This window comes from Pituophis catenifer, unplaced genomic scaffold (genome assembly GCF_029215685.1).
Source record: "Pituophis catenifer annectens isolate HBS135680 unplaced genomic scaffold, rPitCat1.0.hap2 SCAF_14, whole genome shotgun sequence".
In the NCBI taxonomy this organism is placed as follows: Eukaryota; Metazoa; Chordata; class Lepidosauria; order Squamata; family Colubridae; genus Pituophis; species Pituophis catenifer.
In genome coordinates this window covers 19,054,057-19,077,031 of record NW_027256894.1, presented here as the reverse complement: position 1 = coordinate 19,077,031, position 22,975 = coordinate 19,054,057, and the positions used below count along the sequence as shown (strand labels likewise).

Below are 22,975 nucleotides of genomic sequence, written 5' to 3'. Positions count from 1 at the left end.
TAAATGAACTGTTGTAAGTTGAGGACTACCTGTAGTTGCAGATGCTGCAGGTTCTGGGGCGGCAAGATCAGGAGGAGTCCTTTTCCAACGAACACATTTTATTTAAAAAGACATCTGATGAAAATGCCTGGCTATTAATAACATTGGTTAGCTGGAATGGGTCTTGTCAGGCTTCTGAATTTGTGCAGGAGCTGTGAAGTCATCACAACTGCTGAGTTCCTGAAAGTAACCATGGATCTCAAACACAAAAAGTGATTGCAAATATAGGTTTATGGGTGTTCCTTTTTTGTTTTTCTTTTTTGAAACAGCAAATCCACCCACTGCAATAATAGATTTGGGCCTTTCTTTAGGCTGGATGACTTTTCACCAACACAGGTAGTCCTTGACTTACAACTATTCATTTAGTGACTGTTTGACGTGAGGGTACAGAATAAAGTGATTTACGACTATCACGCCCCTGTCAAAGGATTCCGCCCCACACACACAATTCAAGCATTTATCAGGTGGTCTGTGGGCGCCATCTTCCCAGCCAGCCTCCGACAAACAAAGTCAATGGGAGAAGCCAGACTTGCTTAATGACCGTACGATTCGCTTAACAAGCGAGGTAATTTGCTGAAAGGTGCTAAGAAAAAGGTAAAAACGTGCGTGCCTCACTTTCCAACCGTCTCGCTTAGCAATGGGAAATCTGGCCCCAGGTGCGGCGTTAAGTCAAGGACTACCTGTGCAACCGATTTTTTAAAAAATCTGGGGGAATGAAGTTTGGCCAGTTATTATTTCCTCGAGTTTCTGAACATTTGCCTTTTTTCACACCGGTTTTGAAGAAGGAAGGGAGCTTCCCATCAAACATCAGGAGGAGAGGCGGTGGGGGGGAAAAAAATCCATGCTTAAATTTAACATTTTATTTTGATTTGATCAAGATACCTTTATTATTATTATTATTATTATTATTATTATTATTATTATTATTATTATTATTATTATTATTATGTTATGGAATGGAACACTAATAGCTTGGGATACATCCTTCTGCTCAACCTTACAGTCGGAAATTCTCCCGGAAAGAAATCGGATGATCCCATTGGAGATGCTTTTTAAGTGGTCAAGGAGGCATCGGCTACCTTTTCAAAACATGACGGTTGTCCTAGCTGAACCACAGAAAGGGACAACGGAACTACTCTACTCTTTCAAAGAGTGAGGAGTAAACCCCATCAGAAGTCCAAGGGAACTGGCTGGGCCCTTCTACCGGCCCTGGGGTTGTAACCCACAATCCTATAAGCTCCCACAGAGCCAGGCTCAGAGCTGAGGAGACATCTCCATCTTCACCGTGCTTCTACATATTGAAAGCTATGATTCTCAGTGGTTCCTTGTTCTCTCCAGAGTCATTGAGACATGGGCAAAAGTAGGGGTACACCTTCTCGGTGAAAGTGTCCATGAAGGTGTAGAGGTGAGACATGGACACGGCATCATAAAAGGATACCTGGCCCCCTTCGTAATCCAAATAGATCCCCACTCTGCACAGACGGCCAAGCAAAGTTAGACATTTGGGGCGGATATCTACGGCCTTTAGCTCGATCTTATTCCTCAGCTTGATCAACCAGTGGCCTTCCTTGGGCGAGAGGGGATAATTCCCTTTCCGGTTAATGCTTTCCCGGACAACCCCTAAAGTCCACTTGCTCTTCTTCTTCACTTCCACTTCCCAATAGTACTTCCCGGTGGTGAATCCTTCAGAACCTAAGACCGAAACGCTGCAATCAAATCTTTCGGGAGTATCTGGAAGAATCTGCTTCATGTCGTTATGCCAGACGCAGGTCAACTCTTCGGAGAGGATCAAGTTGGGGTGGGCTGTGTTAGGATCCAAGGTGACGAAGGTGATGTCTGGAGAAGGAAGGAATATGATCGGTGAAGCCTGGGAGATGCCTCCCAAGGACTTGACACGCAATAAACAAGGCCTATCTATACAATCGGGGTGGGCTTCAAAAATTTTAGCAAGGGGTTCTCTGCCCGGTTGCTGGGTGGGTGTGGCCATGGTGGGCGTGGCCTAATTGGCCTCCTGCACCACGGCGGGGGCGGGGGGTTGTTTTTGTCCTCCCCAGGCTCCGGAGGCTTTTCTCGGGCCTCCCAGAGGGTGAAAACGGCCTCCCCAGGCTCCAGAGGCCTTTGGAGGCTGGAAATGGGCCCTTCCCAAACTTCCAGTAGGCCCGTTTTTCGCCCTCCCCGAGCCTCCGCCCGCACCCTGCACTTACCTGCATCCAAAACGGGCCCCGTGGGGCTCCTGGGATGGGCAGGGCAGGGGGGGGCTAGCCAGGAGTGGGATTTGGGGGTCCTCCAAACTGCACGGAATCTTAGCTAGAGGTTCTCCCGAACCCCTGCAAACCCCCTGTATACAATATACTAACTTTCTTTGGTATAGATATGAAATGCATTAACCTCTTATTCTAAAATCAAGAGCTATAGTATTTATATCATCATAAACAGTTCCAAGTGTCAAATCCCAAAATTAAACGTGCATTTCTTTCAGTGACTAGCAAGAAGCCCAACGGGAGGAAGCAAAGTTAGATTTTCCTTAATCAGAATAACTTCTTTCGCCATCTCAAGCAGTTGCATTAGCTTCCCCATCCCTTCTTCTATGATAGGAATTGGGGGGGGGAATCAATTTCAGTTAAGATCAAGAAACTGGATCTGGTCGTTTCTTTACCTGGATTAAGGATGGTTCTCATTTCTTTCCACATCGTATAATGCATGGGGCCCTTGAATTCTCCAGAGTTCAGCGTCCCGGTCACTAATTGTCCCAGAGATGAACTTTCGGTTTTGTTCTCCATCCTACACAAGACATTTGTAGAGTTAGTTAAATGTGGCAGTGATGTGGGATAATCTGTGTTAGGATATGGTGTAAGTCTAACAAGTTATCCAGGCAATATATGTGTTCTATAACTTTAAATGTATTCTGTAACTATAAGATGTAATGCTGAGTAATTGTACTGCTGAGTCATTGTAACTGACTGCTGAGTAACTGCTGACTGCAATTATCATAATTGTACTGTTGAGTCATTGCACTGCTGACTTCACTTATCTTAAGTGGATAATTACTAGTGTAAACTGTATATAAGAAGGAAGCCGAGCTGTAGTCATTGTTGGACCTGCTCTCATCATTGTTTGACTTGCTGCTTGGCTTGTTGGTTGGAACTGTTACTGTCGTGTGTGAAGACGTGGATGGATATGCTACCATCGTGATTTGTTACCAGCGTTGAATTGCTATTTGTATGGTAAGAGGATAACTGTAACTCTGTAACTTCGGACTGATTTGAATGGCTAAAGACTTGGATTGACTAAAAGACTATGCAATTGTTTTTCACTACAAAGTAAAAACTTTGTTAAACCAGTTTGTATGTATTGTATTCATTGCTCTCAGTACCGTTTCTCTGTGCACTTGCTCTGCTGGTTGGTTAACACAACAATATCCTTAACAATCTGGCACATAATGAGCCGTGGTGGCGCAGTGGTTAGAGTGCAGTACTGCAGGCTACTTCTGCTGACTGCCGGCTGCTTGGAATTTGGCAGATCGAATCTCTCCAGGCTCAGGGTTCAGACTCAGTCTTCCCTCCTTCCAAGGCAGGTAAAATGAGGACCCAGGTTGTTGGGGGCAAGAGGCTGACTCTGTAAACCGCTTAGAGAGGGCTGTAAAAGCACTATGAAGCGGTATATAAATGCTATTGCTGTAATTGCAGAAACGACTATTCCCTTGGGATATACCGGCTAAGAGCAACGCACTGAGGAACACTTCCTGCCTCAAAGAATTGTATGCGTTGTCCTCAAATATTATATGGGAAAGAGCTGTGTTTGATGCAACATCATCCCTGGAATTTCCTCCTGTCTGATATAAATGCATGGAACTAAGGAGGAAAAAATGAAGTGGCAACACAGGCCAATGAACTTATTCGTTGTAGGGTCCTTGGTGTTCTTTGATCTTGGTTGTTTTCTTGCAGTCTTTTCATTACCCAACTAGATAACAGCATCCATGCGCTGATGATATTACCTAGATGGGTAATGAAACGTCTGCAAGAAAACACCAAGCTCAGAGAGAACGAAGGATCGCTTAGTTCAAACCTGAGCTACAAATTGTCTCCTTTATTGAATACCGAAAAGGATGCAAAATGTGGACAGAATCTAGAAATTAGAGATGACTGAAATGTGGTAGATAGATAGATGATAGATAGATAGACAGACAGACAGACAGAAAGAGATAGGTAGATAGATAGATAGATAGATAGATAGATAGATAGATAGATAGATAGATATAGACAGAGATAGATAGATAGACATAGATAGATAAATAGATAGATAGATAGAGATAGACAGAGATATAGATAGATATAGATAGATAGACAGATAGATAGAGATAGAGATAGATAGAGCCAGAGATAGATATAGACAGAGATAGATAGATAGATAGATAGATAGATAGATAGATAGATAGATAGAAAGACAGAGATAGATAGATAGATAGATAGATAGATAGATAGATAGATAGATAGATAGATAGAGACAGAGATAGAGACAGAGATAGATAGATAGATAGATAGATAGATAGATAGATAGATAGATAGATAGATAGATAGATGATAGAGATAGACAGAGATAGATAGACATAAATAGATAAATAGATAGATAGATAGAGATAGACAGAGATATAGATAGATATAGATAGATAGACAGATAGATATAGACAGAGATAGATAGAGCCAGAGATAGATATAGACAGATAGATAGATAGATAGATAGATAGATAGATAGATAGATAGATAGATAGACAGAGATAGATAGATAGATAGATAGATAGATAGATAGATAGATAGAGATAGACAGAGATAGATAGATAGACATAGATAGATAAATAGATAGATAAATAGATAGATAGATAGATAGACAGACAGACAGACAGATAGAGATAGACAGAGATAGATAGATAGATAGATAGATAGATAGATAGATAGATAGATAGATAGATAGATAGATAGAACTATTCTCTTCTATTGAAACTCATTCATTATTTGAACACTGATACATGTGTTTGCATCAAGACAGTACAAGAAACAGTACATAGATGCTGAAGGGTTGAATGTTAGGATTCCCAATCTAAAGGGAAGAACCTTATGTATTTATGCTTGTTTGGGTCCTTCAAACAGAGCAGAATTTGCAGCCGCAGACAAATCAGGCCAACCAATAGGAATGATCCAGATTTTGTGGTTTATCTTCGTATTTTTTCCTACTCTTGAACTCTGCTATAATCATTTCAAAATATTTCCGTATAGACATGTACTCACCGTTCTACAAATGGCTTTATTCCCTGTCAGGAAAAAAAAAAAAAAGAAAACAAGAGAAAAGGAAGAAGAATCATTTCTAAATTACCTTCCCTTTCGACCCATTTATAAGTATAAATATAATTCAGCAAAGCAAAGATTAGATTTCAAAATTCTCAGTGGCCTTCACAGTTTTGAAGGCACCTGGGGACCTTCATACCAGTGGATGAAATCCAAATGTTTTTACTACCGGTTCTGTGGGCATGGCTTGGTGGGCGTGGCAGGGGAAGGATACTGCAAAATCTCCATTCCCACCCAACTCCAGGGGAAGGATATTGCAAAATCTCCATTCCCACCCCACTCTGGGGCCAGCCAGAGGTGGTATTTGCCGGTTCTCCGAACTGCTCAAAACTTCCGCTACCGGTTCTCCAGAACCTGTCAGAACCTGCTGGATTTCACCCCTGCTTTATACCTATCTAAAATCTATATGAAATGAGCTTAAAGCCAAATGGGCTGCCAGCTTCATCTCTGACCTTTTCTACTTGACGTCGTAATTCTCAACTATGTCCTTCTTCTCCATGCTAAGCAGATGCCCCTGAGTCCTACACGTCTAACACTCCAGCAACATCATCCCAAACTACATGCAACTATATAATCTGGCAATCTTACTTTTAGGAAACCGGCAGAATTTTGCTGGTACAACCGAGCCTGAATGCAGACCAAAGTGTCTTTTGCAGTTTGTGATCGGTCTTGGAGTTTGTTTAGGTTTCCTTCCATTTCCTGCAGAAGGATTTCGCTCTCTTCCTTTAACTGATGAATTAGCATTTTCTCCTTGGTGTGAAGAAACTGGTGCAGCTTTAGGAACTCCAAGGAGATATGGTACTGGAGCTGTAATTTGTTTTCCTGAAAAATAAAAAGAGAGAGAGAGAGGGGAGAGAGAGAGAGAGAGAGAGAGAGAGAGAGAGAGAGAGAGAGAGAGAGAGAGAGAGAGAGAGAGAGAGAGAGAGAGAGAGAGAGAGATTTAAAACAAAGTCCATGCAATTAACGGACGCTAGTGATATGGATTCTGATCGGTGATCTGTTATTTACCATGGGACAATAATTACACCATAAATGAGCTTTTGCAACATTGCTTTTGACTTATTTCCTCTTTTTAATAATGGCTACCAAGAAAGAAAAATGATTCTGATTTTACTGGCTTGCAGTATATTTATTTGGGTTCAAAATGGGGGGGGGAAATATGTTGCTCCCCACCCCCAAAAAATTCAAACTGATAGTATCTATTGAATTAACGGAATAACAGAGATGGAAGGGACCTTGGAGGTCTTCTAATCCAAATCCCTGCTCAGGCAGGAAACCCTGTACTATTTCAGACAAATGGTTATCCAATCTCTTCTTTAAAACTTCCAGCGTTGTAGCATTTACAACTTCTGGAGGGAAGTCGTTCCGCTGATTAATTGTTCCAACTGTCAGGAAATTTCTCCTTAGTTCCAGGTTGCTTCTCTCCTTGATTAGCTTCCACCCGTTGCTTCTTGTTCAAGTGCGTTTGGCAGGGGTCAGCAACCTGCGGCTCTGGAGCTGCATATGGCTCTTTCACCCCTTTGCTGCAGCTTCCTGTCACTCAAAATATGCATCACAACCGCCAATGTGCGACACCTGCCAGCACGCGATTTGTTGAGCTTTTCAACCCCCGGTAGGCCAACCATGGATAAATCCAAGAAAAGAAAAGTTTCAGAAGAAAAACAGAACGTTTAATTCAACTACATGTGCTAGTTTTGTGGCCGCTCAAGAAATAGTCAGGCACGGGAAGGGTTTTGTGGCTCCCGGTGTTTTCTTTTCTGTGGAAAACAGGTCCAAATGGCTCTTTGAGTGTTTAAGGTTGCAGATCCCTGGCTTTGGAGAATAGGTTGACCCCCTCTTTGTGGCAGCCCCTCAAATATTGGGACACACTGCTATCATTCATACTCACTTTACGCATGCATACTCACTTTATGACTAGATATTTTCTCCTCCTGAGCATTCTTCAACACCTCCAGTTTTACCAGGATAGACCTGAGCTGAAGTCTCAACGTGAGTAGCCTTTCCTGTAGACATAATGGGAAGTTACAGCTCCAGATTAACCAGATTAAAAAGCAACTTCTCTCAGCCCCAAATCCTTAGCCTTCAAAAGTGGGTCATCATCCTTGAAACGTGGGTCATTTCGAACAGAACACAAGTGGTTTTTTTTTTTAAAACTCAACAAGTTTAAGTGGTGTGGACTTCAATTCCCACAATTCCAGAGCCAACATGCTGTCTGCGGAATTCTGGGAGTTGAAGTCCACACCGCTTAAAGTTACAGGGCTTGAAAAATACTGCAAAACATTAAGAGGGGAATCTGCTGGAACAGGAGTCTCCAACCTTGGCAACTTGAAGCCTGGCGGACTTCAACTCCCAGAATTCTTCAGCCAGCAAAACTGGCTGAGGAATTCTGGGAGTTGAAGTCCTCCAGGCTTCAAGTTGCCAAGGTTGGAGACCCCTGTGCTGGAACATCTAAAGGGCCTTTGACTGGGTCACAGGACCATTTGTGATATCAGGTTTCAGCACGTCATTTACCGTATATATCTGCACTGCATCAGGGATGAGGAGAAACTGAGTACATTGGTCTTTGGGCATCTGAGCTTCTCGGCAGGTGAAGCAAGCTAATTTCCCTTGGGGTTTCCAGTAGAGGGTCAGTGGTTCTCCATGCTCCATGCATTTCTGCTGTTGGCCTCCCACGTGAAAAGTCTTAATCTTCTCCGCCATCTTTTCCAAGGCTTGGTTGATTATGAACTTGCGGTCAGGAACGTTGACGTGACATTCTGGGCAGAAAACGCCATTTCTATTCCAGATGGCCTCCAGGCAAGGTTTGCAGAAGTTATGGCCGCAAGGTAGAATGACCGGCTCTTTAAACAGTTCAAGGCAAAGAGAACAGGACAACTCCTTGGTGAAGTCATCTGCATTCAGGTCCCACGAGGTGTTTGACGAGCTGGCAAGAATCGGGCTCACTGCTCGATCGTTTAGGGAAATGAGCGAGGAAGAGGACGGATTTTTGCTGGTGGAAGTGGACATTGTACTGGAAAGAGCAAACACTAAAGCAACAATCAGAAGTAGGGAAGAAAGAATGCATGAGAACGACGGTCTTAAATGACAACGGTTGGCTTAGTAGATCATCTACCTGGGGTCACCTCCAAATCCATCACTGAAGGAATCTACGATCCTTAACCAAAATAAAATTGATTATCTGATGAATTCGCTAGATTCATTTCAGCTAGAATTGTTGGATATGAGATGAGAGGTAACTCAATTTAATAGATGATGGATGGATGGATAGACGGATGGACTGACAGACAGATAGACAGACAGATAATAGAGAGAGAAAGAGAGAAAGATAGATGAGAGAGAGAGAGAGAGAGAGAGAGAGAGAGAGAGAGAGAGAGAAACAGAGAGAAAGGGAGGGGGAGGGAGGGAGATAGATTCAACAATAGGTAAAATTAGTTTTGCCAATTCTAAAACTCTAGATATGTTGGAGTATAATTCCCAGGGTTGGTTGGTTGGTTAGTTAGTTAGTTACTTAGTTACTTACTTACTTACTTAGTTAGTTAGTTAGTTAGTTAGTTAGTTAGTTAGTTAGTTAGTTATGTATTTATTTATTTATTAGATTTATATTGCTGCCTATTCGCCCATGGCGACTCTTAAATCCTTCTGATGATAATCCTGAGAGATAGTACATCCACCCACCCTTACCAAAGTGGTCAATTGAGGAAGGCTGATGTTTGCTGTCTCCTTTTAAATTCTCATGCCTGGTTTGTTTGTTTTTTAACAATTGAAAAACCCGCAGCCCAATTAAACAAAGTCACCTTTGTAAATCATCAAAAGGTTTCACTGGTAAATTTGGCCAGTTGATTGGCTACATATTACAAATGGGAATAATATAGCCAGAGTTACTCTATTAGTCCTTCAGTGTCCCAATGTTATAAAAAAAAAAAACCACACCAATGCCAGTATTTAACAATGACAGGATGTTCCCAGGATGCAAGATGCTGACCTTGATATGGAAGTGAAGTAGTCCCTTCATGTGGGGTTTAAAATTTACTTTGGACCAGCATTCCCCCACCGGGAGATCTTTAGATGTGTTGGGCTGCCTAATTCTCATGATCTTCAGCAATTTTAGGACTTCAGTGACAGAGCTTGGATGATTCAGGTGACTTATAAATTACAGTGGTTACCTTGGCACTCATCATTCATTCCGTGTGATGGGTACTAAAAATGATGAGTCCCAAGCAAACCATGTGACTTATCACGTGATCCTTTATTTCGGCCGGAAGGGGTAGTGAGTCATGAGACAGCCGACATCAATAAATTCTACCTTACATATCAAATATCAGGAGAAATGACAAGTACCGGGACAACATTTTCACTTCAAAATGCATCACATACCAAATTCAACAAGTTTTGAAGCAGTCATATACCAAGGTATGACTATAAACAAATAATACTGTGTTTCCCCAAAAATAAGACCCTGTCTTATACTTTTTTGAATCCTGAAATCAGCACTTGGCCTAATTGCCATGCGCTCAAAAGCCTGATTGGGCTTATTAGCAGGGGATGTCTTATTTTGGGGGAAACAGGGTAGCTATATCATCTATCTATCATCTATCTTCCATCTAATTATCTATCTATCTAATTATCTATCTATCTAACTATCTATCTATCTATCTATCTATTCATCTATCCAATGGTGGGATTCAAATAATTTAACAACCGGTTCTCTGCCCTAATGATTTCTTCCAACAACCAGTTCACCAAACTGCTCAGAAAGTTAAGAACTGGTTCTCCCAAAGTGGTGCAAACTGGCTGAATCCCACCACTGCATCTATCTATTATCTATCTATCTATCATCTATCTATCTATCTATCTATCTATCTATCTATCTATCTATCTATCTATCATCTATCTATCTATCTATCTGTCTCTATCTATCTATCATTTACCTAATCTATATCTGTCTGTCTGTCTATCTCCCTGCTTGTCTATTTACCGTGTTTCCTCAAAAATAAGACCCTGTCTTATATTTTTTTGAACCCTGAAATCAGCGCTTGGTCTTATTGCCATGCGCTCAAAAGTCTGATTGGGCTTATTATCAGGGGATGTCTTATTTTGGGGCAAACAGGGTAGCAACAACAACAATCTTCACACATGTGGACACCAGGTAGGAAAAGTTGCATTAGAAGACCTGGTGAGCCCGGCTTCCAATTTCCACCCATTTCTACAATGATCTATCATTTATAGCATTTCAAGGAATTCACCTATTTTGCAGAATAAAGTCTTTGCGTTATTGTTCAGAGGAAACTTTGGTTCTTTTCCCACGTTCCTCACTAACCTGCTTTCAACCTGCTTTCAAGTGTCCTGCCTTGTAACTGCCACTCTCCAACTGTCTTCTTCTTCCAGAAGATTCCATTGGCTTCCTATGAAATGATTTAGTCTCAAACCTCTTCATGAAGCTCTCAAAGCAAGAACAAACTGAATAATTGACTGAATAACTGAATGATTTTAAATTTTGATATGGATTTTAAATTGATAAATTTTAAACTACGGGCCAAATTTAATTATTTTAAATCTATTTTTAATCGCACTTTATGTATAAATGTTTTATTTTGGCTGTTCACTGCCCTGAGTCCGAAAGGAGAAGGGCGGTATAGAAATTTGAATAATAAATAAATAATAAATAAATAACAGCTGTCAAACGGCCCTTATTTTATTCTTTCCTTGGCACTGCTTTCCAAACTGATTGTAATCCAATATTCCCAGAAAGGCACAAATTTGACACCTCTTTTTTTTATAATTTTACATCAGGAAAAAAAGCCCTCCTCAAATCTTGTGAAACCGTTATGATTTCGAGGCATTTGTTTATAAACTAAATACCACTAGGATTATTTACTGACAAAAAAAATTCCTCATACAATGCAACTCTGAGAAATATTGTTGTTAAATTATTGTCTGTGCAACCTATTTCGTCAGCTGTTAAAAGCCTAAACATGTGCTGTGTGCTAAATTTAGCTGAGAATGTTGGCCAGATCTCATGTAGCTTTTTTTGGCTTCCCCGCCCCCCTTTTTCCCATCTCAATGATTTTTAAAAACTGAATATTGTTTTAATGTATTGGTTAAGAGCCATGGTGGTGCAGTGGTTAGAATGCAGTATTGCAGGTTAATTCTGCTGACTACCGGCTACCAGCAATTTGACTCAAACTTGCATCTTTCCGAAGTGGGTAAAATGAGGACCCAAATTGTTGGGGGCAATAGGCTGATTCTGTAAACCATTTAGAGAGGGCTGCAAAGCACTGTAAAGCGGTATATAAGTCTATAAGCCCTGTGGAATGAGCTGCCTCCTGGAATACGATTGATCCCGGACCTCCGGACCTTCCGTAAAGCCCTGAAGACGTTTTTATTTCATCAAGCCGGCCTAGCCTAAATGGTTTTTTAATTGGGATTTTAAATTTTATGGATTTGGGGTTTTAAATTTGGGTAGCCAATGATTTAATTCTTTTAATTATCTTAACTTTTGCATTTGTATGTTTTTTAATTTTGGCTGTTCACCGCCCTGAGTCCCTTCTGGGAGAAGGGCGGTATACAAATTAAATTAATAATAATAATAATAATAATAATAATAATAATAATAATAATAATAATAATAAGTGCTATTGCTATTACTACCGGTATGTAGCTTAATGTTTTATTGTAAACTACTTTTGAGATGCTTCACTCAACCATTCAAAGTCACAAAGAACTTCCAAAGAAAACATTGTTAGACAACTTTTATTGAGGGTTATGTGTACATTAGTGGAGGAAAGCAAAAGGGACTTACATGTTAGGTAAAACTATCAACTGAGCTAGCCTATCAGGTAGCAGTTTATAAAAGGAAACTCTTAATTATCATTTTTAGAAAATTCAGTTTTTTCCATTCTTATCTCCACAATAACACAAGAAAATACTCTTAACTCCTAAAAGATTTAACATAGCAGTAAAGCAAAAGTGATGACTTTTTCACACTCAGATTGATTAACTGTTTGATTGGTCAGTCATATTTAAGAACTGCCTATCTCCCTAATAGAATAGACTCTATGAGTGATTATATTTATGATGGTGACTCTATGTGGACCATGACTCTAAATATAGAAAACATTTTATAAAATCATAATGCCTCAAATGGTGATTTATATAAAGATGTGATGTCTATCTTTGATCCTTTCTTGAAAATGCATTGCTTTAAAAAGTTGAAATTGGAGCTCTTCAGTCATTGATAAGCAGAAACAGCATTTGAAGTAAATTCAGAAAGATCAGCAGCCGAAATAGTAGTTTAAAGCATCATTCATCAAATCTGGAAAAAAAAAGATTATTTTTACATTAAAAAAACCCCCAAGAAATGTGGTACAGTACACTCTAGGCTGGATTGGAAAGCCAAATAAATTGTTTTTATTTGCATCTGTGTTTGAGCCTCTCTTAACAGGGCTATATTGAAAATATAAAAACATGCAAATATAGGGAAAGTACTTTTAAAAGTATTGCAAGAGTTGTTCAGGGCTCTTGTTAAGGATTGCAAAAGATGGTGCAAGGCAGTGGTGAAATGTAAAATTTGTTACTACCGGTTCTGTGGCCGTGGCTTGGTGGTGGGGTAATGTGACTGGGTAGCATTTTTTTAACTTTTTTTTTTTAACTTTTAAAAGCATTTTTTCTACAACCTCTTCAACCTCTTTCTTTGGGTAAGGACACATAACTGATGAAGCTTCCTGGATGGGAAGCGAAACATCTCAGATTAACAGACGTTGATCTAGTTGCCACGTTTTAATCTTTTGAGGCACATGAACCAGAGGTGGTATTCAGCCGGTTTGTGCAAACCATTGGCAGAAATTTGGCCAAGGTCACCAAACCTTGGTAGTACAGTGGTCTAAGGCACCCTGTTATTAAGACCAGCTGCCTGCAATTACTACAGGTTCGAATCTCTCCAAGGCTCAAGGTCGACTCAGCCTTCCATCCTTTCTAAGGTAGGTAAATTGAGGACCCAGTTGTGGGGGCAATAAGCTGACTTTGTATAAATATACAAAAGGATGAAAGCTATTGCTTAGCGCATTGTAAGCCGCCCTGAGTCTCCAGAGAAGGGCGGCATATAAATCAAATTAAAAAAAAATAAAATAAAAAAATAAATAATTAAAAATAATTAAAAAAAACCGGTAGCAATGGCCAGCTGGCCACGCCCCCAAACTGGTCCCTTGTTGTCCACCCTGGCCGCCATGTTCGTCTCCATGTTCTTCGCACACGCGCATCCCATTGCCTTGCAAGTCCAATGGGATGCACATGTGTGAAGAACATGGCGGCAACAGCAGCAGTTTTTTCTGCCAATACTTTTCGGCGGCTTGTGGCCAGCCACCTCCTCTTTGCCAGCCGCTTTCCAGCAGTGGCGGCTGGCTGGGGGCCATCGAAAACACCAGTCAGCTTGCCTTCTAGACTGTGGACCAGCCACCGCGGAAGGTAAGCAGCCCGAACAAAGAGGTGGGGGGGGGAGGAAGTGGGGCTAGGGCTGGGGCCGCTAAAGGAAGGGAAATGGGGGTAACTGGCGAAGGGAGGGCGGGGATAGATAGGTGGAAATTCCAAAAAAAATTCTATCTTTTCCTGTGGGCGTGGCTAGCTGGGGGGGGCGGTTTGACAGTATTATCACCATGATGGCGAACCTATAGCGTGCTGGTCTTCCGGTTTCCAGCACACACGAAGATCAGCTGGCCAGCGCACATCCACACCAGCCAGCTGGCTTCAGGTTTTTGGGCTCTGACGCATGTGCATGCATGTGGATTCCAGTTTTGGCACTCAGTGCCAAAAAGGTTCACTGTCACTGGTATATCATATGGATTCTGCACACACATGCACACTGTGAGGGCTCCAACCCTTTGGAATGAACTGCCCCCTGAGATACGGAATATCCCTGATCTCTGTGCTTTCCGCCGTGCCCTCAAGACCCTGATGTTCCAACAGGCGGGGCTAAACATATGAACATGTGAATGATTTTTTTTTAAATGTTATCTAATTCTGGGTTTTATTTAATTGACCAAACTAAGTAATAATTTTAATTAGCAATTTTATGATGTTTGTGTGTCTATATTTTTCTTGACTGTACACCGCCTTGAGTCCTACGGGAGAAAGGCGGTATAAAATATAATAAATAAATAAATAAATAAAATATACATGCATGCTGGCAGGGGAATTCTGGGAGTTGAAGTCCACACGTCTTAAAGTAGCCAAGTTTGAGAAACACTGGTTTGAAAATATCTGCTGAACTGCGTTGGTTTCACTTTGCTTACTGCTTTGTCTTTTGTGACAGCAAGCTGATCTTTTACTTCCAGAGTATTAATACAACACATTAAAATAACACACACACTTTCATATTTCCTGTGAAGTATACTTTTCGTGAAACAGCCATCTCTTACCTTATTTGCTGGCGATTACTGGATCAGTAATCCTGCTCTGTGGAACACAAAGAGAATAAACTTTCAGCACATATTTCTTCAAATATATAACAAATCATTCAGGGCCTACAGATGCTAAGTTAATTCTTTGCTAGTGCTTTGCATGCTCAACATGAAATACACCTCCTAATTTTATTTTTATTTTTTGTCTTAAATGGTTAAAAACAAACCTTTCTGGTAGCATTTTCTATCAAGGCTTTTTTAGAATGAGTTAGTATTTTTCAGAGGAACCTCAAGAGAAATCGTCTTAAAGAAAAGAAAGTGATGGGAAAGGGAAGGCTAGAACAGAATCCGGCAGTAGCATATAGATCCACAGCAGATCTGTAACAGATTCCATGATGTTTAGAAGTGAACTGCCCAAAATGGTTGGAAATTGGGCAGTGTACTAACGTAATCCGTAATAATAAAAACAATCAACAATCTTGCTGGCCGGCACGCATGCACATTCTGGAAACCAGAAGTACATTTTCTCTTGAGGTTCTTCTGAAAAGAGGAAAAGACTTCTGGTTACTGCCATGCATGCGCACGCACCAATCAGCTGGCCGCTGCTCATACTCACGCCAGAAAACGGAAGACCAGCTCTTCCGGTTTCCGGAACTGCTGCGCGCACAAAGTCCAGTTGATCATCCCGTTCACATGCGTGCCAGAAACCCAGAAGAGGAACGGGCAATAGAGCACGTGCCAGGCAACATGGCTCCATGTGCCACTTCGGGCACGCGTGCCATAGGTTTGCCATCACTGGACTAGGACGTCTTAACTATTCCTGTTTCAAATGGAGGAAGGATGGGGAGGGGGAAGAAGAAACGGAATAGAAAGCCAAGTCAAAGTAGTTACCCCATTTCATGATCTTGGGTTCCTTGAGTGCCTGGTGGCTCACTCTGCAGGAATATTCATCTTTTCCATTGGGAACCACCGAAACGTAAGTCAGAAGCTGGAAGGTCCAGTCTTCCTTGAAAGAGAGGTCGGACTGCTTGACTTTGGGTATTTCAACATTATTCTTCAGAAGGGTAACGTTGATTTTTGGAGGGTGGAAACCCTCCACAAAGCAGTGCAGAACATTCTCCTTGCCAATGGATATAGGATGGCGGGAATACACTTGCACCGAAGGAGCTTCTAAAGGTTGGGGGGAAATGCAGAAATGAATAGATTAACTTTGATGTTTAAAGATAAGGAGGAATCAGAATATTTTAACATATGGAATTATTTTTATAGTTCGTTGGAAAAGAGATATAAAGGGCTGATACTAGTGTACAAATGATGACTATAATATTGATTTAGAAATGAAACGTTAGAATGGCTTGGATGAATATGAAGATAGAAGAAACTTATGGAAGATGGAGAAGAAGCCTAGAAGATAACACCGAGGTGTCACAGGGAAGGGAGGATTGATGTATTAAATGTTTGTTTGTCTTAAAAAAAATTTTTTTTTTTTTACCAAGGTTGATGGGGGGGGGGGAGAAAAAACACAAGAGAAGATGTTGTAAATCCAGGTCCATCTGGCCCATATTTTCTCCACCATGCCCACAGGGCCTTGATTAAATCGTGATTTATATCGACTTGATTTAAATCAAATTCACCCTGAGATCATGTGACCGCAGAATGCTGCCATCATTGTAATGGCGATCACATCCCCACCTCAAATTCTGGGAAGAGCCTTGGTAGTACAGTGGTTTAAAGCATCCTGTTATTAACACAGCTGCCTGCAATTACTGCAGGTTCGAATCTTACCAGGCTCAAGGTTGACTCAGCCTTCCATCCTTTCTAAAGTAGGTGAAAGGAGGACCCAGTTTGTGGGGGCAATAAGCTGACTTTGTATAAATATACAAAAGTATGAAGGCTATTGCTTAACGCATTGTAAGCCGCCCTGAGTCTCCGGAGAAGGGCGGCATATAAATCAAATTAAAAAAAAAAAAAGACAAAGAATAAATAAAAGTATGACATACATTTTAGGGCAGATTTTTTTTACCCCAACCGTGGCAACTCTTAAGATGTGTGGACTTCAACTCCCAGAATTCCTCTGTCAACATGTTGGCTGAGGAGCTCTATAAGTTGAAACCCACATATATTAAAAGTTCCCAAGTTAAAAAAAAAAACCAATGATTTTTAAAGCAAACAAAATGTTTTGTTTTGTTTTTTGGTTGTCACATTTTGAAAAGCGCCTTTTTAAAGCATCGTTGTTGTTTTCTTTGACAACGTATCCATCACAATTGTGTTTTGTTCCTTTGGTTTTTCTGTTACTAGGCTAGAAACAGAGGGTCTTGAGTTCAAGTTCTGGCCTTAGCTATGAAAGCCAGCTGGATGACTTTGGGCCAATCACCAAGGGACAGTGAGTTCTAGTCCCGCCTTAGGCATGAAAGGCAGTTGAGTGATTTTGGGCCAGGGCCAGTCACTCTCTCTCACAGCCCAACCCCCCCTCACAGGGTTGTTGTTGAGGTGGGGAGGAAGAAAGTGTGTGGGGTATGTTCATCCTCTTGAGTTCTTTGTTAAAATAATAAAAGTAGAATATAAATAAATATTTTTAAAGCAAATTTTTTTAAAAAAGGCCAGCTGAGTATCAGAAAATTAACAGCCCAAGCTTCTTTTCACTATTAATTTATCAGACTCTTAAGTTTTTCTCTATTTTCCTAAATAAATCTAGCAACTACTGCGAAACTCTAGAGGAGCACTTCATGGCTATTTTATTTTCGGAGAATGCATCGTATCAAAAAGACCTCTTTCCAGCACACCATCGTCCCTTTCAAATCAAAGAAAATACTTGCTACTCAAGTCTTCCCCTTCTTCCCTTTTGCATCTGGGGCACTGAGCCCCACCACTAAATCAGAAACGTGACCAAGGGAAGAAAAACAAGTGAAGTTTATAACAAAAGACAAGATGGTAGCCATCGCAGGCCTCCGTGTTCCTCACTCATCAAACACAACCGCTGCCTTTTAGGGAATAAAATGGATTTTTATTGATTTGAAATAGTTTTAAGCCATCCTGTGAAGTTTAGGCAGCTTTAAAACGCAATAAAATAGAAGAATAAACAAAGGGAACCCCTCCCATTTCCTTCCTGTACTTCCCAATCAACAGAAATACAAAAAAAAAAAGAAAGAAAGAAAAGAAAAGAAAAGAAAATAAAATAAAATTCAATTCTCCTATTTTTCTTCCAACCGGATCTGTCCATCCGTCCCCATAAGTATTACAAGGGAGTCAGTTTTTTTCTTTTTAGTTTCCTAGATTATTTGTAAAAAAAAATAATAATAAATAAAGGCAGGAAATAAAGAAATAAGATTATACCAGGCCACAGAAAGGGAGGGGAGAAGCCTCTGCTCACCTCCTTAAGACTAAAACCTCCATCTTCCCGCAAACTGCTGAGCTAACCCGGGACAGACCCAGGAAATGCAAATTGAATTTCCTAGATTATTCGTAAAAGTAACAAAAGCAGGATGTAAAAGAAACAAGACTATACAAGGCCGCAGAAAGAGAAGGCAAGATGTCTCCGCCGATCTTCCCGGAAACCTCTGGGCTAACCCGGGACAGACCCAGGAGACACAAATTTAATTTCCTAGATTATTCGTAAAAATAACAAAAGCAGGATATAAAGAAACAAGATTATTTATAAAACATCATGAAGGCAATTTATCAATAAATAAGATTATAGAAGGCTACAGAAAGAGAGGGAAGAAGTCTCGGCTGATCTCAACACTTACAAACCCCCCACCCACCCACCATCTTCCTGCTAACCCGGGAACAAACCCGGGAAACGCAGATTGAATTTCCTAGTTTATTCGTAAAAGTAACAAAAGCAGGATATAAAAGAAACAAGATTATTTATAAAACATCATGAAGGCGATTTATCAATAAATTATAGAAGGCTACAGTCTCTGCTGATCTCAACACTATAAACCCCCCACCCCAAAATCTTCCCGCAAACTGCTGAGCTAACCCGGGACAGACCCGGGAAACGCAAATTGAATTTCCTAGCTTATTCGTAAAAGTAACAAAAACAGGATATAAAAGAAACAAAAGATTATACAAGGCCGCAGAAAGAGATGACGTCTCCGCCGATCTTCCCGCAAACCTCTGGGCTAACCCGGGACAGACCCAGGAGACCTGCCAACCCACCTTCAAAGTCCCCAGCGAGTTTCGGGGTCCTCCAGACCCTCCCCACTCTTGAAGGAAAGTTCTTGGGGAAAAAATGCAACCAATAATAAAAAAAGGGGGGGAGGAAATCTTAAGCACAGCAGCTTCTCAATTCACCCGTTTCTAACCCGGGTTAAGAAAAGAGCTGCCAACCCCGCCGGACAGAAGAAGAAGTCGTGGCAGGAGCGCCGAATTCGCAATCGCAAGAAGCAGAAAAGTGGTCTTACTTTCCGTGGCTTCCGTCAGGCCGGAGATGCACACCAACACGACGCACCAGAGGAGAAGTTCTTTGGAGTTTGCCATAGTTCTTGGGTTTTGGGGTTTTTTGCAGCCCCGACAACCGCCTTCCACGCTCCTCGGATCCCGAAAGTGAAGTGACTCTGCGGAGCTGGGGGAACAACGCCTCTAAGAGAAAGAAGAAAAAAAAAACTCGTCTCTGGCCCAATCAAAAAATCGAAAGGGTCGTGTCGTCACTGGTCGCTAGGCACGAGGTTTCCCGCAGGGGTCTGCTCAAGGAGTTCGGGACTTTCCAGCGCAGGCGCGCTTCTGCCCGCCGCGACTTCCACTTTCGATTTCTGGCTGCGGGGAAGGCACGGCTGATTTCCGAGAAACCAACCCAGGCTCGGCTTTCCAACGGGGGGGGCGGGGGAGCGAGGGGGATCTGCTGCTGGCGCTGAAGAGCAGAATGCGGGTTGCAGCGGCTGAGATGGGCCAAAGGGGGAAAATGATCCCGGTTGTGTCCCAAAGGCGCTTTTCTTTCTTTCTTCCTTTCTTTCTTTCTTCCTCTCTCTCTCTCTCTCTCCCTTCCTTCCCTCCTTCCTTCCTTTCTTTTTCTTTCTTTCATTCTTTCTTTCTTTCTCTCTCTTTCTTCCTTCCTTCCCTCCTTCCTTCCTTCCTTCCTTTCATTCTTTCCTTTCTTTTTCTTTCTCTTTCTTTCTTTCACTCTTTTTTTTTTTTTAATTTGATTTATATGCTGCCCTTCTCCGGAGACTCAGGGCGGCTTACAATGCGTTAAGCAATAGCCTTCAGACTTTTGTATATTTTATACAAAGTCAGCTTATTGCCCCCACAAACTGGGTCCTCATTTCACCTACCTTAGAAAGGATGGAAGGCTGAGTCAACCTTGAGCCTTGGCGAGATTCGAACCAGCAGAAATTGCAGGCAGCTGGTCTTAATAACAGGGTGCACTAAACCTTCCTTCCTTCCTTTCTTTCTTCCTCTCTCTCTCTCTCTCCCTTCCTTCCTTTCTTTCTTTTTCTTTCTTTCTTTCTCTCTCTCTTCCTTCCTTCCTTCCCTCCTTCCTTTCTTCCTTTCATTCTTTCTTTCCTTTCTTTCTCTCTCTTTCTTTTTCTTTCTTTCCTTTCTCTTTCTTTCTTTCTTTCGTCAAGAGGCAAGTGGACTTTCTGGTTCATCCAAGAAGCTTCTTCAGCCTCCTCCACCGTCCAGCCAGAGCTGAAGAAGCTTCTTGGATGAGAAGCGAAACATCTTCAAAGAAAACGTGGAAACTAATGAAGGAGAGGAGCAATTTAGAACTGAGGAGAGAGTGAGAATAATTAATCAGTGGGACAACTGGCCTCCAGAAGTCGTGAATGCTCCAACACTGGAGGTTTTTAAGAAGATGTTGGACAACCATTTGTCTGAAGTGGTGTAGGGTTTCCTGCCTAAGCAGGGGGTTGGACTAGAAGACCTCCAAAGTCCCTTCCAACTCTGTTACTCTTCTCTTCTCTTCTCTTCTCTTCTCTTCTCTTCTCTTCTCTTCTCTTCTCTTCTCTTCTCTTCTCTTCTCTCCTCTGTTCTATTCTATTCTATTCTATTCTATTCTATTCTATTCTATTCTATTCTATTCTATTCTATTCTAAAAACCAGAAAGTCCACTTGCCTCTTGAAGAAAAAAAAAACATCTTTGGGACAACGATGACCTAGATGACTGAGAATCTCCATAGAAATCTCAGATATTGCTCCAGAAAAAATGGTGGAATAGCTACAATTGATCACCTTTGTTAGGGCCTATTCCTTTTTAATCTGTTGGCAGGTTGTTTATCTGGAGAGGCAGAGAATTTCCTAGGATAAATTTATAACCCCGGACTTTGCTCTCTGACAAACAGGATTGAGCTTGTTTGGCTCTGATAGCAGTTTCAAAAGCAGCTTATCGAGTTTATAATTCTAAACAGAGGCCCGTGTAGCCCAAAGCTGCATATCTGTTTGTTTTTTTTCATGCATCATCTGACATCCAAATGCACAAAATATAAGTGGCTCTTGACTTAAAACTATAATTGGGACTGGAATTTTCACTGCTAAGCAAGATGGTTGTGAAATGAGTTGCATCTAACTTTATAACTTTTTGTGCCATGGTGGTTAAACATATCACTGCAGTTAGGGGAATTTTGTTAAGCGATTAAGTGAACCTGGCTTCTCTCGTTGACGTTGTTTGTGGGAAGGAAGCCAGCTAGGAAAGTCCCAAATGGTGATCCCATGGTCCTGGGATGTTGCAGTCATTGTAAATACATGCCAGCCAGTTGCCAAGGTCCCACATTTTGACAGTCGTAAGAGTGAGCGCCAGACCTGTCCATTTTTTTTAATACCATTGTAACTTTGAATTGTTGTTAAAATGAAGGGTTGTAAGACTGAAGCACAGACTTGCTCAGATGCCGTAAAAACCGCCTTCGCACAACCCGTTTTTCCCCGCAGTGGATTACACCCAAGTTCAATTCAATTCAATTGAACTCAATCAGGGGTCCTTGGTGCTCTCTGAGCTTGCAGACGTTTCAATGACCCTAACTAAGTAACATCATCAGTGCTTGAACGGAGTAGGGTTTCTGCTAGCCCTTCTAGCACTGATCATGTTCCCTAGTTGGGTCATGAAACGTCTGCAAGAAAACAAGCAAGCTCAGAGACCACCAAGGACCCCACCATCTTCCTCCTCCTCCTCCTCCTCCTCCTCCTCCTCCTCCTCCTCCTCCTCCTCCACACTGCAAACCCCACTCCCTTCTACCCATGTTTCCTCGAAAATAAGACCCTGTCTTATATATATATTTTTTGAACTCTGAAATAAGCACTTGGCCTTATTGCTATGCGCTCAAAAACCCGATTGGGCTTATTATCAGGGGAGGTCTTATTTTGGGGGAAACGGGGGAGCACTGATGATGTTACCTCGTTGGGTCATGAAACGTCTGCAAGAAAACAAGCAAGCTCAGACAGCACCAAGAACCTCACAGTCGTCTTCCTCCTCCTCCTCCTCTTCCTCCTCAACCCCACTCCCTTCTAGCACTGATAATGTTATCTAGTTGGGTCACCAAACGTCTGCAAGAAAACAGGCAAGCTCAGAGAGAACCAAGGACCCCACAGTCAGCTTCCTCCTTCTCCTCCTCCTCCTCCTCCTCCTCCTCAACCCCACTCCCTTCTAGCACTGATGATGTTATCTAGTTGGGTCACAAAACGTCTGCAAGAAAACAGGCAAGCTCAGAGAGAACCAAGGACCCCACAGTCGTCTTCCTCCTCCTCCTCTTCCTCCTCCTCCTCAACCCCACTCCCTTCTAGCACTGATGATGTTATCTAGTTGGGTCACGAAACGTCTGCAAGAAAACAGGCAAGCTCAGAGAGAACCAAGGACCCCACAGTCTTCTTCCTCCTCCTCCTCCTCTTCCTCCTCCTCCTCAACCCCACTCCCTTCTAGCACTGATAATGTTATCTAGTTGGGTCACGAAACGTCTGCAAGAAAACCACCAAGCTCAGCAGGAAAGACCCCCACACTTCAACCCTGAGCTACAAATATTCTCCTTTATGGAACTCCCCTCCTTGGTCCACGGGATCCGATTCGAAGCTAAGCCCTCCGGAGCGGCTCGCAAACCAGCTAGCCACGCGCCTCGGTCCCCCGACCCCCGTGGCTGAGCCCCTTAAGGGGAGGCGTGTGTATTTTTTTAAATGAGACCCTGACCGGCTGCCCCGCCCCCCGAAAAGGCCCTTTAAAAAGAGCCGGCATGGGCGCAGGGAGTGACCGCTGCCGGGCGAAGGCGCTACGAGGGCTCC

The 22,975-nt window shown here is 42.0% G+C and overlaps 2 protein-coding genes across 2 annotated transcripts; both read right to left on the bottom strand.

Annotated features, from left to right (window-relative positions):
- Positions 1–986: 986 nt before the first annotated feature.
- On the bottom strand, positions 987–8,501 carry TRIM69 (tripartite motif containing 69). Its single transcript, XM_070953443.1, has 6 exons — positions 7,890–8,501; positions 7,286–7,381; positions 5,967–6,200; positions 5,322–5,344; positions 2,696–2,820; positions 987–1,875 (listed from the first exon to the last, which is right to left on the bottom strand). Exons 1-6 carry the CDS (start codon positions 8,382–8,384, stop codon positions 1,331–1,333), a joined length of 1,518 nt encoding a protein of 505 aa, XP_070809544.1. The 5' UTR covers positions 8,385–8,501; the 3' UTR covers positions 987–1,330.
- A 3,608-nt stretch (positions 8,502–12,109) lies between these two features.
- On the bottom strand, positions 12,110–19,347 carry B2M (beta-2-microglobulin). The gene is made up of 4 exons (XM_070953412.1): positions 19,177–19,347; positions 15,662–15,940; positions 14,789–14,825; positions 12,110–12,690 (listed from the first exon to the last, which is right to left on the bottom strand). Exons 1-3 carry the CDS (start codon positions 19,250–19,252, stop codon positions 14,812–14,814), a joined length of 369 nt encoding a protein of 122 aa, XP_070809513.1. The 5' UTR covers positions 19,253–19,347; the 3' UTR covers positions 12,110–12,690; positions 14,789–14,811.
- Between the last annotated feature and the right edge of the window lie 3,628 nt (positions 19,348–22,975).